This window comes from Lepidochelys kempii, chromosome 26, assembly GCF_965140265.1.
Source record: "Lepidochelys kempii isolate rLepKem1 chromosome 26, rLepKem1.hap2, whole genome shotgun sequence".
NCBI classification, from domain to species: Eukaryota; Metazoa; Chordata; order Testudines; family Cheloniidae; genus Lepidochelys; species Lepidochelys kempii.
Genome location: NC_133281.1, coordinates 1842622 through 1857615, shown reverse-complemented (window position 1 = coordinate 1857615; position 14994 = coordinate 1842622). Strand labels below are relative to the sequence as shown.

At 52.2% G+C, this 14994-nt stretch overlaps 1 protein-coding gene across 10 annotated transcripts in view; it reads right to left on the bottom strand.

The window, feature by feature from the left end:
* FGFR1 (fibroblast growth factor receptor 1) overlaps window positions 1-14994 on the bottom strand; it is an 86183-nt gene that overhangs the window by 66751 nt on the left and 4438 nt on the right. For all 10 annotated transcript variants that reach the window (XR_012156318.1, XM_073325275.1, XM_073325277.1 and 7 more), the window contains exon 2: window positions 6127-6341. Coding sequence is in view for 9 of the 10 variants with exons in the window: in XM_073325275.1 (XP_073181376.1) it covers window positions 6127-6217 (91 nt within the window). In the remaining variant the exon portion in view is untranslated. The remainder of the gene's footprint in view (window positions 1-6126; window positions 6342-14994) is intronic.

Sequence of the window (14994 nt, the reverse complement as noted above, 5' to 3'; positions counted from 1 at the left end):
AGCTAGACTGGGAGTCACTTTTCTATGACCCAGGCCATATCTAGGGCAACTCCGAAAAGTCCCTGGTGTCCCCTGCGATTTACACCAGTATGGAGAGGAGAGAGTGGCCCAGCGAAGAGCAGCTCCTGCCAGGTTCTAGGGCAATTCCGCAGCAACAGAAACATCCCCAACTGCTCTGGAGCAACTCGCCAGCCCCTGAAGGGCGCCAGCCCTGGCCAGGCCCATAAGCTACCCTGCAGGAGTCTCACTTGACTCCAGCTGGTCAGCGAACATCCACTGCTCTGCGAGAGTCCTTCCAGCTCGTTGACTTTGGGGCTCTGGCTGGCAGGGTGGGAGTGGAACTAGTGGGAAAGAAATGTGGAGGGAGAACAACACCCAGAAAGCACTGCCGGCAGAGGGGGCGGACGAACTCCAGAGGCGCCATCCCAGAACATGCAATGCCACAGCCCCTGCGGGGAGGGGGCTTGCGGGTCCTGGTTCCAGTTCCCATTGCACGCGCTGTGGAGCTGACCCATCACGCTGCAGACAGCCCAGCGACTCAGGCTCCCACTGGTGTTGGCTTGCCCCAGAGCTGTCCCTCACCTAAGCCCCAGTACACCTGCCATCCTGCCGCTCCGGTCACTCATCGACGGAGCTGGAACTGCAGAGTTAAGGAACAAGGATTACAGGAAATGTATCTGTGGAGGCTCCACCACCCACAGCAAGGGCTTCATCTGCCTGACTGCCTGGAGATGATCCATGGCCTCTGGGCTGTGGGTTCGAGGATGATCTTGCCCCCTGCCAAAAACACCCCCTAGCAGGGGGTGGGGAAGAGCGAAGGAGCCTTAACTTTCCAGGAAAGAGCCAGACAAGAGGCTGGAAGATTGGCTTCCTCTCCCACTGCCCACTGGCAGACACCCACAAGATCATGCTCCCTGCCCCCCTTTGAGAGACCCCTTGCAGATGGAGCGGGGGGAGCTTAGCCTTTTAGCCAGCTGGGCTAGTGTCTGCAGTAGAAAATGGACACGCCTTCCCTCCTTGCTACCAAGGGGAGAGGGGATACAATGGAAGTGCAGGCCACAGGGCACTCGTGCTGCCCCAGTTCTAGTGGCGGCCACAATGCCCTGCAAAGCCCACAGCACTGGTCCAGCTGGATTTAAAGTGACCGGCCAACCGGACCCTGAGAGGCAACACGGCAGCGAGCCAGCAGCACCCAGCACTTTGCATAGTCAGCTCTCTCAGCAGCAGGTGGCCCAGGTATCTAGCAGTTCTGGGGGAGCTGAGGCCCATCGCTCAACTCATCTCCATGGACCAGCATGTGGGGCAATGCACAGGGCCTCAGGGGAGTGAGGGGAAAGGGCAGCGTGATTCCTTGCAAAGCTCAACTCACATGCTACTAGCAGAATCTCTGCCCTAAGGAAAGCACAAACCCCGAGAGGGAGGGAGGGAGGAGTCGGAGAGGGAAAGAGGATTAAAATACTAAGGGAAAAAACACCCCAAAATATCCCTGGGGAAAGGCAAAACAATGGACCTCTAGCCCCCTGTGGGCATGCTCAAGAGAGGATGGATGGGCAGGAGGATCAGGCACTGGACTGGGACTCCAGAGATCTGGATCCTGTTCCTGGGTCTGTGCTTCTGAATTGGACAGTGCTTGATACCACAGTGCCAGGCACAGTACAAAACCCCAGAGAGTGAGGATGGAGCTTTAGGCATACGCTGGACACACGGATTAGACAGACCTCAGACCAGGAGCGTAAATGGTGGATGAGGACACGAGCATGTTGGGGAAAATAAACCTCTGTGAGTTTCTGCAGGTTTTCATTTAACCTGAAGACAAAGACTGGCTTTGTGAGGGAGACCGAGTCTGCTCATGGAAATACCTGGACTTTCCCGTTTAACTAGATGTTTTACCACCTCCAAATTTAGGGAACTATAAAAGGCAGTAAGTGCCCATTAAGATTTTATTTGCTGCAGATTTTTCAACAACTGGTGGGAGCCCTGACATGGGCAGAATTTCACCAGACTCAACGAGGAGGAGGGTTGGAGACTTAAAAACCTTCCTCTCCTGCTAAAGCAGAAGCTGCTCTCCCAGCGCGAGCCCTGGGGATTATTACATCTCTGAGAAGGGAGTGTCAATGCCTCTAAAACAGATGTGAACCGAAACCCTATAAACATAAAAACCGGAGTCCAGAAAAGCTGCTGCCTTTGCAATGAATGGGACCCAAGTGCAGTCACTCGCTATTCCCCAGGTGACGCCTACCAGGCCCCGCAAACCACTGCACTCGTTAAAAGAGAAACAATTCAGTTGCCTCCCTGTCGCCCATTCGCTTGCCATTAACACTCAGGTGGGCCTGGCACACCCTGACCTGCCCAGCTGCTTCCCGCAGGGCGAGAGGTCATTGGCTGTGGGGCTGGCAACCCAGCACCTGGCCTGTGGGCACAGGAAGGAAACGAGAGTGAAAGAGTCTCCTCCCGCAGCAGGCCCAGCCAGCTCCACCCACCAGTGCCCACAGCCTGGGCAGCTGCTTCAAAAACCCAAACTAAAAAGGGAGGAAATGATCGGGACCCGTTCTCCTTCCTGGCCTGTTAACTGAGAACCGGGTAGCTGCCGCCACGGCCTTGCACGGGACAGCGGCAGTGAGTCCCCACCGGCTCCAAAGCGTTCCACAGATGTACTGAGCTCAGTCTCAGCTCCACTGGGCGCTAGGCAGGGATCCTTGTGCCCAACTTCCAGACACACAGGCGGGAGGGGACCTGCCCAGCACGAAGCACTGACCCAGCATAGAACCCAAGGACCTGCTGGTGTTGTTCAAATGGGTGCCTAAAGTTAGGTTCCCAAGTCCTCCTTTGGCACCTAAATAAGCAGCCTGGTTATCCACAACACTGAGCACTCAGCAGCTCCCGCTGCAGCCACGATTTGCCTACTTGTGCCCTTAGCACAGGGCCCTCCCTCTGCCCGAGAGCTATCCTACAGTGCCTGAACACACCTCTCCGGTTAGACAGCAGCGAAGGACACAGAGACCCTGGATGTGACGCCAGCCTGGGGGAGAGCGGGCTTCCAAACAATCCTGTTCAGGCTGTACAAACCCCCTCCTGGCAGAGAGCAGTGCAAAAGGCAGGTAAAATGTGTGTACATGCGGATCTTATTGACCCTCTCCTACTGGATATTTGAGGGTCCATCCACACTGGGAGCAGGACCAGGCTAGGTACAACCACTTCCCAGCGTGGAGTCCACATGGACAGAGAATGGTTTTCTCTGTGAACAGCCTCCTAGTGGGTGCCAAACGACAGACTCTGCCCCCAGCAGGGTTCCTCACCATGGCTGTGTCAATGTAGCAGTGCAGGGGGTGCTGGGAAATGCTAAAGCTCAGTGCTCATTTTCTAGCTGCTTGCTCTGACTGAACTGCAGCTCAAGAACATCTGAAGACAACGGAGCAGACTGGGGCAGGGAAAGGGGAAGGGGAGTCTTCCCTGGAATCCTCACTAAGCTCTCAGAAGCTCAACACAGCCCCATCACTCCAAACCCGGCAAGCTACATCCCATGTACCGTCACGGTCTCCACGCCCCATGGAGTCACTCTCTGGGACTAAGGAGAGCCAGTCCTGCACCACCCTTCACACACCTGGGGGAGTTTCAATCATATTCCAAAGCTCTCTAGGAAACATCTCCAGGGATGGGTGGCTTTCTAAGCAGAACCCTGTTTATTCAAGACAACTGCATATTGGAGAGGGAAAAAAAGAAGCAAAGGAAGTTAAAATGCCAAGAGGAGAGCTCAAAGTTTGCCATGTTTTGTGGCACCTCTGGGCTCTGTGCTGAGCAGCAATGGTGGCCTCTGGCTCCAGAGCCAGTTACTACTGTCTGGAAGGCAGTACGGGGACGGGAGTGCCAGGATGCCGGCTCCTGGGCTTGCATCACCCTGTAGGGAAAGGTGAGGCCATTACCATGCACGACAGTTGTATCTCTCTGTAGCGTTCTAGAGCTCCCATCACTGGGACACATTGGTGCCAAAATCGGTACGCTAGCCAGTACACCACGGCTGTTCATGCTTTAGGCTTGGATTTGCAAAGCAGCCAAAGGGGGTTAGGCACCCAAATCCCATTGAAATTCAGTGAGAAAATCCCAGCCTTATTCACCAACACGGCTCACTTGTGGTACCATACACTTCATGTCGTCCTGACCATTCCAGCATTGCTGTGTTCCCCTAGGGAGTGGGAGTGCTGGATACTCTCCCGCAAACAGCAGCCACCATCTGGTTACAGCCCTGTTCCTCCCCTCCAAGCCATCAGCTGCAGACAGACAAACCCACCAATCACTGCAGAGAGACATCAGCACTGGGACTTCTGCTCTTTATCCCGGGGCATGTGTGGAACAATTAGCCCCCATGGTAGGCACATAAAATGGATGCCAAGCACACAATACCTTGGGGTTTGGGAGGGAGGAAGAGGACGGGTGGAGAGGGGGAACAATGAGTCCTAAAGACAGAAATGCCCCACAGAACATTCTTGTGTAGTTCATGCCAAGCTGCAGTAAGTCAGAACGCCTGCGCATTGGTGACTGATCTGTTTATTCTCTGCCTCGCCGTGGGGAAAACCCAGGCTTTGAAATGCCCTAGCGTTACTCGATTTTGGGGGGCTGCCTGCAGCGCCCAGGCTGGCATTGGTCCAGGCCCATTAAATACGTGGCCATTACACCTCAACATGCCACCGGCTTACAGAAAATTACAGGGGGAGAAGGGAAACACAAGCCTCCCAGCCTAGCCGGGGAGAGGCAGGTTCCCTTGGGTCTTGTTCATAGCTACTGGCAAAGAGCAGGGGAGGGGCTGTGACTGGTAATAGCAGAGTTGCCTGGGAGCCAAACCCATCTGAAACCCTTTAGTAACAAATGGTGACTAGAGACAAGTGGGAAGCTTGAGTTTGGGGGACCTGGTCTAGCCCCAGGAAAAAGCCACTTCAGCTGTGGGAAGCCCGTGCTGCAGAAACGGGCCGAGTTAGCACTCGCTCTGCTACCACCCAGTGAGTGTGTGGGCAAAGCTTGGGAGACCTGAACACCATCAGAACTCGGGCCCGAGGCAGCACCAGGAGCACCAGAGGCTTCTGCCAAAGCCAGGAACTCAGCCAACCCGCGGACATATGACAGACAAACAAGCGACGGGCAACGTTCCCCAGTTCCCCAACATCTCCACAGTCCGCTCCTTTTCGGAACGGTGCTTTCATCACGCACACTCATGGCCAGTTGAGACCAGACCGATCACCCACCATTCATGTCACTCAGGACCCAGACCAGAGCTCTAACGCAGTTCTCAGGTGAGGGCAGGCTAGTGCATTCCCCTGCTGAACCCCTCCATCCCCAGCGGTGCCATGACCACAAGTCAGTGAGCCGTTTACCATGAGTTATTCCAACGCCACAACCAGACTCCCCGACATTCAACGCAGACTACCCAGCATCCTTCAAAACAACTAGCCAAGGCAAGGCCGGTACCTGTCTTGTTATATAATGGGGGAAGTCACCACACTGATCTCCAGCTACAGCTCATCAGAATGAGGGAAATGATTGCCATGAAACAGAATCAGCTCTCCCGCAGACAAGGGGGAACCCCTATCAGCTTTGAAACAACCTGGTCAACATTTTTCATTGCACACGTTTTTTTTTCCAGATGAAAAATGGCCTTTTTTTTTTCAAAAGGTTTCTTTTGATTTTTTCCCCTTTTTAAGAAACATTCCCTTATGTTGTTTGCTTCAAATGGCAGTGTTCCTTTGGCAATACTTCCCGTTTCCCACCCAGCGGCAGCTGACGGCTGCTGAGACGCTTTTGCAGCTTCTCGGCTCAGGTAAGCCTGTCTTCCCCTAGCACAAGCACAAACCGTTCACTGCAACAGCCAACATACTCGCGGAGAGCGTTCCTGCTGCAGGACTTCAAAACAGGCTGTGCTTGTTTCATAAGAAAGTCAGAGACACCCAACATCTTATAACAATTCAGGAGCAGCAACTCAAAGAAAAGGGGCTGAGAACAGACGTGCCTCTTATCCCCACGACCTGCCCTTAAAAGGGCTCTTTCTGTCACATTTCTATTCACTAGCAGCAGGAGCTCTTGACTCCGGCCAGAGAGACTCGAGACATGAGAGGAGCAGAAGGGTGTGGTTCCTCTTACCTTGGTCTGGCAGGGTTGGTGCTGGCCTTGCACTGCACAGCGTGGCTGTGACCAGCACAGCCCAAAAGAGGAGGCACCTCCAGGTAAACATCCCAGTTCTACTGCTACTGGTTGGCAACCGGGCTCCAGAACTCCATGGGGACTCCAGTCTAGACTGCCTGCTTGCTAGCTGGGGCTCGCTTAATCTTCTCTTTCAAACTTCCAGTGCCTTCCAACTGCCAACCAGGAAACAAGAAGAGTTAGATCAGGAGTAACGCAGGTCCATGCGCAGCAACAAGCCGAGAACATGGGAAATCCTCTCTCAGATTAAACAGCACCCAACGTGGATTTTTTTTTAAAAAACTGTTTGTGTTTAAATCTATGGGGACAAGTCGCTGCTATTTCTAGCCCTCTCTTTGATTTAAAATACAAGTGTTTGCAGCTCTTTTTGTCAGTGGGTGACATATGCCACAAAAGAGAACAGCTCCACAGCGCACTAATAAAGTCACTCTGTGTGTGTGACCTTCACAGCTAATCTATAAACAGTGACGTTTCAGTCTGGACTCCACTGGGAACCTAGGGTCTGGCTGCACTTCCAAATTTGGGTGCCTAAAGTGAAGCACCCAAAGCCACATTTCAGCACCTCAATGCAGTCACCCAGTTCTCAGAAGTGCATTTCCCCTGGGCTGCAATAAAGCTGCTGAGGCTCAGCACCAGAGCTGCTCGGGAATTTTTCAAAGAAAAATGCCAGTTCGCCAAAACCGAAACTGTTTGCAGAAAGGGAGGGTCTGGACAAACCTCCCGACTCAAACAAACCTTGGCAAAAGGTCCGAAAAACCTGTCCAAATGTCCAGTTTCGGCATTTGCTAACTGAAAAGTTTTGGCTTTTCATTTTTCATTGCTTATTTTGAAGCACACAAGTTTTAAAAGGCCTGGCCTATGTCACAGTCTCACAAGATCTTTTGCTTCTATAGCATCTCTCATCTCAAAGCGATTCAGGAGCTTCAGAAACTGACCCAGATATATCTGCACCCACCACTGGGGTGCAACACAAGTGACCCCACCAGCACCACCCAACAGTAACGCAATGAAAGCAGATATTCCCATGCAATTCCATGTGTGCTGCAGCAGGGCTTGAAAAAAACAGAACAGTAACTGTCCTTCAATAGTCTCCAGCTCTAATCAGGAACATAAGGGGGAGGGGGGAGGAGAGGGATGTGTGCACGAGCGCTCAAACACATGTAACACAACAGAACCAAATTTATCTGAACTCCTCTTATCCAAAGCTTCCCATTAACCAAAACCAAACAAACTTTACATCCCTGCTTCTGTTTAGACGGAAGAGATTCTGCTGCGTTGAGCTCTGTGAACACAGGTTTTGCAGTATGACCCAGCTGCCCTTCCAATTCACCCCCGATCGATGTGCACTCTTCCAATAAATGGCATTTGATCTCCACTGAGTGACATGCCTAGCTTGTTGTGAAGAAGCAGAGAGCTTCAGGATCTGACTTCCATGGTTTAGTCTCCAGATCACTGGAATTGGAAAACCCAGACTTCTGGAACCAGAGGGTTAATTTGCATCCATTAGCTTTTTGCTCCTAACTTAAGGATACCATGTGCAGAAGATCTCTCGATCTCCCACCCTGCAGCACAGAGATGGGCAGGACAGTCTGGACTGATAAGGGCTAAAAAACACGTTTTGATTCTAAAAGTGAAACACACACATAAACCCACCAAACTGAAACCAGCAGTTGGGGCCAAGACTGAAGACACCAGGGGAAGTGGAAATTTGCCTGGATAAAGCTGAGCACAGTCCTGCTGCATCTGGGCAGCTGTGAAGCTGTGCGGCTCAACACAGGTTCAGTCACTGTGTTCCAACGAGACCCAGTTCAGCCCTCCGGTGAACGAGAGCAGCTCCCAGTGAGGTCAGGAAGGGCTGGGCCAAGGGCTGCGTTTGGCCAAAGATTGTATCCTCTGTGACTGAGAGTGAATTGGGAGCATTCAATGGCTGAGTCCATCACCACCCCCGCTTAAGAGAGTGGATGGCTGAGTCCACCCTCACCTCCCCTTAGGGGAGTGGATGCCAAGCGCCCCACAGTTAAGAATTAGCCTGTAGCTGGCGGTGTCAATAGCTTTCAGAGGGGTGGCTCACTAAGGGGGAATAGCCAAAGGCAGCCCAAGGAAGTTCCTCAACAGCCCTCAGCCTTAATGCTTGGAGGCTGATCATTCCCAGCTTGCAGTGTCCCACCCTGAGATGAGCAGCCTGGCTGCAGTGTGTTCTGGGACCTGTAGTCTCCATGGGCTGCACCACCCCAGTTTAAGTGTGTGGGGTGTCAGCACTCAGGTTCCTGGCCCATTGCCATGCCCTCTATTTAGCCCTGCCTTCAGTGCCAAGTCTTCCTGCAGGCAGCTCAGAGACCCATGACTGGGCCCCATCCTAGACTCCAAAGCACAGACCCACTCAGCCGTCCCTGGCCAACACCCTCCACAACGGGGTTAAAACAGAGGGCTAAGCCCTGCCTTCTAAGCACTACCCTTGACTTTGCAATGGCATAAAAGACACGGTCCCCTCACCGCTCAGTCATTAATGGTCCCAGGGGCACTGTGACAGACCCAGCATGTTAGAGACCTACCCAGCTAATTACATTCTGCCTTCAGAACCACCCCCCTGCCTTTTAGTTGGCCATAAGATTCTTCACTTCCTGTCCTAAAACATCAGGTCATTCTACTGTGCTTGGTTAAACAGCGGCTATGTTTGGCCCCAGATGTGGCTGCCATTCCGTAGTGGGTCAAGTCGCCTCTCTATATCTTACCTACCAGTATGGTGGATGGGAATGTGAGACTTCGTTAATGATTGCAAAGTGACTTGAAATCTGGGGCTGGGATGTGCTGTCCGTGTAGAACTGTGTGTTATTATCCGGATGATGATATCGATGCTCTTCTGAAGAGCCACAAGGCAGTGGAAAATAACCTGAATGGAAGCTGTAGTTTTCCTAGTTGAACTTTAAAAAGATTCTTCAGCTCGGGGCTCTCTGCTTTTGTGCCACCAAAACCCTGAAAACGGCTCTCAAAGGCAGTCCTGCTTTGCAAAGTGGCTCGGGTTTAGGGGCAGTGTGTTGATACTGGCAAACACCGGCACCCGACAGACAAACACCGGCTTTATCTCCACGCACCGGCATGCTCAGGCGCCAGGCAGCGAGTCTGAAAATAGTTTATTGAATGTTAACAATTTACCCGGGGTTAGGAGAGGGAGGGAATTCTTTGTGGAAAAAGAAGTCTTTGGTATTTCTGGAAATTATTTTCCGTCTCCAAGTGGTTTTGTTTATCAAGCGCACACGCTGCCCGGAACATGTCCTAATGTGGACTGTCCTCGCGAAGGCCTCTCCTGAGTGCCGCGCTTTGCCAGGGCCCGCGCAGGGAGAAGGCAGCACAGCTTGAAGCAGCAGCTCACGCAAAGTGAGTCAGTGCTGGCACAAAGCCCCACAAAATTCTTCCCCTAATGCACCTCTGAGACGGCTCATTCCAGCTGAGTCAAGGGGAGCTGCTTCCTCAGCTAACCAGGACCGAATACTTCCATGGAGAATCACCAGAATCAGTCATCAGCAGTGATCTGTCCCCTGGCTGATGCTGGAAAAAGTGACAGAGAAACAGTGACAACGCAGATCAGAGAATGGGAAAGGAAGTGACCCACTGATGCGCCGTTAAGTGTTGGAAAGAAGCAGCCCGTCAGCAGAGCAGAAACAGGCAAACAGGGAGAATGAAGGACAGGAACCTCTTCCACTGGCGCCTAACCAAACAGCCCATCCAGTGCAACCAAAATCAGCACTGAAAAGCAATTAGGCAGCCAGAGCCAAGGAGTTTACAGGGAGGAGCAAGACTGGGACTTACCGGCCTGGCACGTTCCTTTTTAAAGCTAAAACTCCCCCTATTGGAAGGGCTTGTCCTGAGTTGCAGGCCCATCACTGGCAGGAACAGAGCTTTGCTACAGAAGCGCCTATATTCTATTGACACATCCCTCCATGTCTGGGCGGCTCTTCTGCCTTGCCCCACCCCTCACGCGCCCCAGGTCTGTTCCATGCCGAGGCCCTGGGCACATGAGGTGAGGAAGCCGGGAGAGCATTTGTACCTATACAAACAAAGATGTGACTCTTCTCGGTGTTTGCACAGCTTTTCTATAAATCTGAACCGAAAATGGTTCATTCCCAAGGGCCGGAACATGAACAGGGCTGCCCGTCAGCTCCTTCCAGTGTGTGGAACCTAGTGCTACCCACAGTTCTATGCCCCTATCCTTCCCGGGGCACTCTGCAGAGTTTTTATTTTTCAGGGGAAGATTTCAACAACTAAAAATGGAAATGCTAAGAGAGAAACCATACCTAAGTGCCCCTTAGAGACCTGGCTGCAGAGGCTACAATTATGACCAGGCCCAATTACACCCACACTTCTATTTAAAACAGCGGACAGATCGCGTGTGCAACCATGTGCCCTCCCACACCAGGATGCCCTCACTCAAGCAGAATCAGACACTGAGCATGCACACACAGTTTACCTGTGCACACCCTCCCCGGCAGAATCACGCACACCGCACATTCACACACACACACCTCCACTCAGGGTCACACGCTGGTAACGCGGCTCACACATCCTCTCATTGCTTGGAGGCCCCACAAAGGCATGATCTACTCCTACACCCTTTGCTCACATATACACAACAGATGGGCAAACTTCAAAAGGTTCCCAGCTTAGACCTAGCTGTCAAGTTTTCTACAATGCTCTTCCTCACGACGGTATCTGAGAAAGCATCCAAGCACCTAGAGTTTTATCTAACCTCCTCGAAATCTCAAGAGAGCGGGCTCAGCACACAAAGGGCATGTCAATTCTTGGCTGCAAACCCAGAGCGAACGTGCATTTTTTCTGGACATTTCAGGGCTATGGAGGATTCTGACTTTACCCATTCCTGTTTGCTCACCCTTAGGGCATGTGCCCCTGGTTCCAAAGGAAAGAGTCAGAGGGTATCCAATCAAGGCCCACACTCTGCTCACAGCCCCTCTAGCTGTGTACTATTTCTCGTAAGGAATCAAGCAGTATTTTACCCTTGCATATGCTAACGGTCACCGTGTCCCACTGTCCCCCAAAGACACGCTGGTTTCCAGGCCTTTTCAGTCAGGGAATCTAGTGATCACAATTCAATGTTGCAGATAAAACCTAAGGCTGCTTCGGGACTCGACAGGGACTCGACAACTCCTAGGTCAGTGTGTCCTCAAACTCCTGTGGGCTGGGCTCAACCCAGCCACTACGGTAGGGTTGCGTTTGGTCTAACCAAACCTGGAACTTGCCCATGGGAGGCCTAAAAAGGACAATCGAATTGTCACTAGAAGAAGCAAGTCCAAGAACACATGTGCTGGGACCAGGGTGATCTAGAAAGGCCACCAAGCACCAGAGAGCGGCCTCAGCCTGTGCCTGCTACAGATCAGCACAAGGGTGGCGTGGGGGGATCCTCTCCAAAGGGCTGTGGCCAGATCCCTTCTCTGCTCGCTGTGGTTTTCCAGTCACTGTTCCTACCAGTGGCTTTAGAGCCACATGCCCTTTGTAAAGCAGCATGGAGGGGTTGTGGTGGGAGCAACTTTGGGTTGCCAACCTTCTAATCGCAGAAAACCGAACACCCTTGCCCCGCCCCCTGCCCCATCTTCAAGGCCCCGCCCCTCCAATGCTCGCTATCCCCCACCCTCACTCGCTCATTTTCACTGGGCTGGGGAAGGGGGTTGGGGTGCAGGAGGGGGTGAGGGCTCCAGCTGGGGGTGCAGACTCTGGGGTGAGGCCAGAAATGAGAAGTTTGGGGTGCAGGAGGGAGCTCTGGACTGGGGCAGGGGGTTCGGGCACAGGAGAGCATGCGGGGTGAAGGGTTCAGGAGAGTTTGGGTGCAGGAGGGGGCTCAGGACTGGGGGTTGAGGTGCAGGCAGCAGCACCTGGAGCCCCCATGGCCACCCCTATGCCTATAAGCCGGAGGGACATACTGGCCACATCCCCAGCCGGGTAGGGAGTCTGCCAGCCCCCTCAACCAGACTTCTAACAGCCTGGTCAGCAGTGCTGACCAGAGCCACCAGGGTCCCTTTCGACTGGGTGTTCTGATCGAAAACCGGACGCTTGGCAACCCTAGGGAACATGGGGGTAACAACGGGTTGCTGGAGATTTCAATATCTGACATGTGGGATTCTCTATTGTGTCAGTACCTGAAACCAAGCCAGCCCGGAGGGGCGAGTGTGCTGGGGAAGGAAACGCTCAGCAGTAGAAAGGGAAGGCTGGTGGGATGGTGGGCAGATTCTGCTCTCACTGCGGCTTTAAAGGAGTCCATCCACAGTTCAGGTCACAGCACACCACTGGTCATAAGGGAAAGCCACAGGGCGAGATGTTTTACACCCAGCCGCCTCCTTTGAAAGCAATGGGGACTCCTCCTTCCCCAGCAAGAACCATAGGAGCTGCTGGGTGCTGAGCCATATTGAAAACCGGCCCGTAATATGGGCATGAATCAAAACTGGAAGCTTCACTCAAAGACTAGGACTGGCCAGCAGCTCAGCACTGAGCACTACCATGGCAGCTACCTTTGGTCAGAGTCCTGGCTCCAGAACCGCCCTCCACAGGCCAGCAAGAACTGGCAGTGGTGTAAAGGGCTCTGGGCAATAACTTAATTCACCCAACGGTGACCCCTACACCCAGCTGAGGATCAGGGACCAGTGCCTCCGAAGTGAATCCCTTCCCATCTCCACCTGGAAGGCTGACAGCTGCAAAGGGCAGACCTCGCAACAGGCGATGGAAAGCATGGACCAAAGGGCTGTGATGGGAGACAGGGTCTCCCATCCCCAAGAGAACAGTGTGGCAGGGACATAGTTGAGGTATCGGGTGCAAAGTCCACCCCCCAAAGGCAAGCAGGTGACTGGATAACCACTTACCAAACACTGGAAGGAAGCACTACCCAGCTTGAAAATATGCATGGCCTTAGGGTAAGCTGCATGTTTTTCACTTGAGTCTCAAGATAAATAAAGGTTTCAGAGGAACAGCCGTGTTAGTCTGTATTCGCAAAAAGAAAAGGAGTACTTGTGGCACCTTAGAGACTAACCAATTTATTTGAGCATGAGCTTTCGTGAGCTACAGCTCACTTGAGCTGTAGCTCACGAAAGCTCATGCTCAAATAAATTGGTTAGTCTCTAAGGTGCCACAAGTACTCCTTTTCTTTTTAAGATAAATAAAGCGTCAACCTCACTGCAAACTAAGGAAGTGCCACAAAGTGCCGGGACAGAATTAACCCCTCCCCCCGCCCGCATCCCTCCGCGCGCCGGACTGCACACAGGCCAGGAACTGAGTATTTGCTGAAATCAAGAGAAAACAATTCTAATAGCGTCTAGGGGAGAAAACAGTAATGTTTAAAGCAGACACAGACTTGGAAAAATACATGCCCGAGTGTGCAGCATACAGCATTTAATCCTTCCACGCAGTAAACGTCTCCGTAAGTCACGTGTACGTTTCCAGGAGCACATTGCAAGGGCTCACAGCTTAGGGGCTTCAGCAATATGGAGGGGATTATAAAAAGCGTATTCCTAATGAGTAAACTAAGATCTCAGTCAGTAGCCTCTTTAAGACTTTCCTAAATTTGCTCCAGGCACTAAGTCTGATGCAGCCATCTAGCAAAAATCTAACTGATTGCCTTTCATCACCTCAGTGGAAATATGGGATCAGGACGGAGAAGGGAGGGAACAGTTTCACAACATTGGGATACTTTTAACATTTCAGAAGTTACCCCGAACAGGGCGTGCTGTCTAATGGAAAGGACAGAGGACTCAGAGTCAGAGTGCATGCCCAGCTGGCCCCCGGCGTCTGTTCCCAGCTCTGCTACCAACTTGCCCACAGCAAAATCTGAAGCCAACATTTTCAGATGTAGCCTCAGTTTTGGGAGCTCAGTGAAAGATGCCTGGGGCCTGGTTTCCATAGTCTTCCATTGCTAGAGAAGGGGAAAAGATGAACTCACTCAATTCCAGCAAATATTTTCCTACTAGAGATAAAGACAAACACCCACAAAAGAGAAGGAAGAAGACCACCAAGTCCTGGAAAACAGAGGAGGAAGTTGAATTACCAAGGACTAGAGCCTCTGTGAGCTGGTCAAAACCCAACTGTCCTTTTCAGCAGGCTGGAAGCTACAATGCTGTGAGAACATGCATCATGGACGCAGCAGGCTGGGACTGCAAGCAAAACGGGTTCTACTTCAGGGCAAATTTTTAAACAGCTAAATACGCAAGGTTCTGAAGGGAACAATAAAGCCACCAGCTCTCCTGAAAGCATGAAGGGCTCCCTTCCCAGCTTGGTGAGAGCAGCGTGGTTCCTTATTTTAAAGCGGAATCGGAGTCGTGAATGCGGTGGAGTCAGACGCTGACAGATTTGTAGTTCCTGTGGACAAGAGTTGGTGGTGCAGAGCATGGGAATAACCTCGCTCTGTCCTTTACCATTCCAGGGCAGAGACTATCTTGATTTATTTTAATCCTCTCCAAGCAAGACAATGGGAAGGCACCAGTGCATGCCAGCCACCCCTGAGATTAAGGGAGGAAGTGCTCATGTGTGGGGAAAATGGCCACTAGCCAAAGAAATATGTGAGGACCTGTTCTCCTGATCCCCCACCAAAGCCAAGACTTGGCAGGATACCGTCTCCCTCTTCTCCCCCAGCCCCACCTCCCCCACACTGTGATTTGCATAGAGAACTTGTTAGAGATGCAAGAATAGTGAGGGAGAAAGTAACTCTGCATCTGCCTGACTAGGAAAGCAAATTTTGACTGTCCTATGTATTCAGGACTCTAAAAAACAAACCCTTTCCACGCACACACATCTTAGTAGTGCAAACAGTCCAAT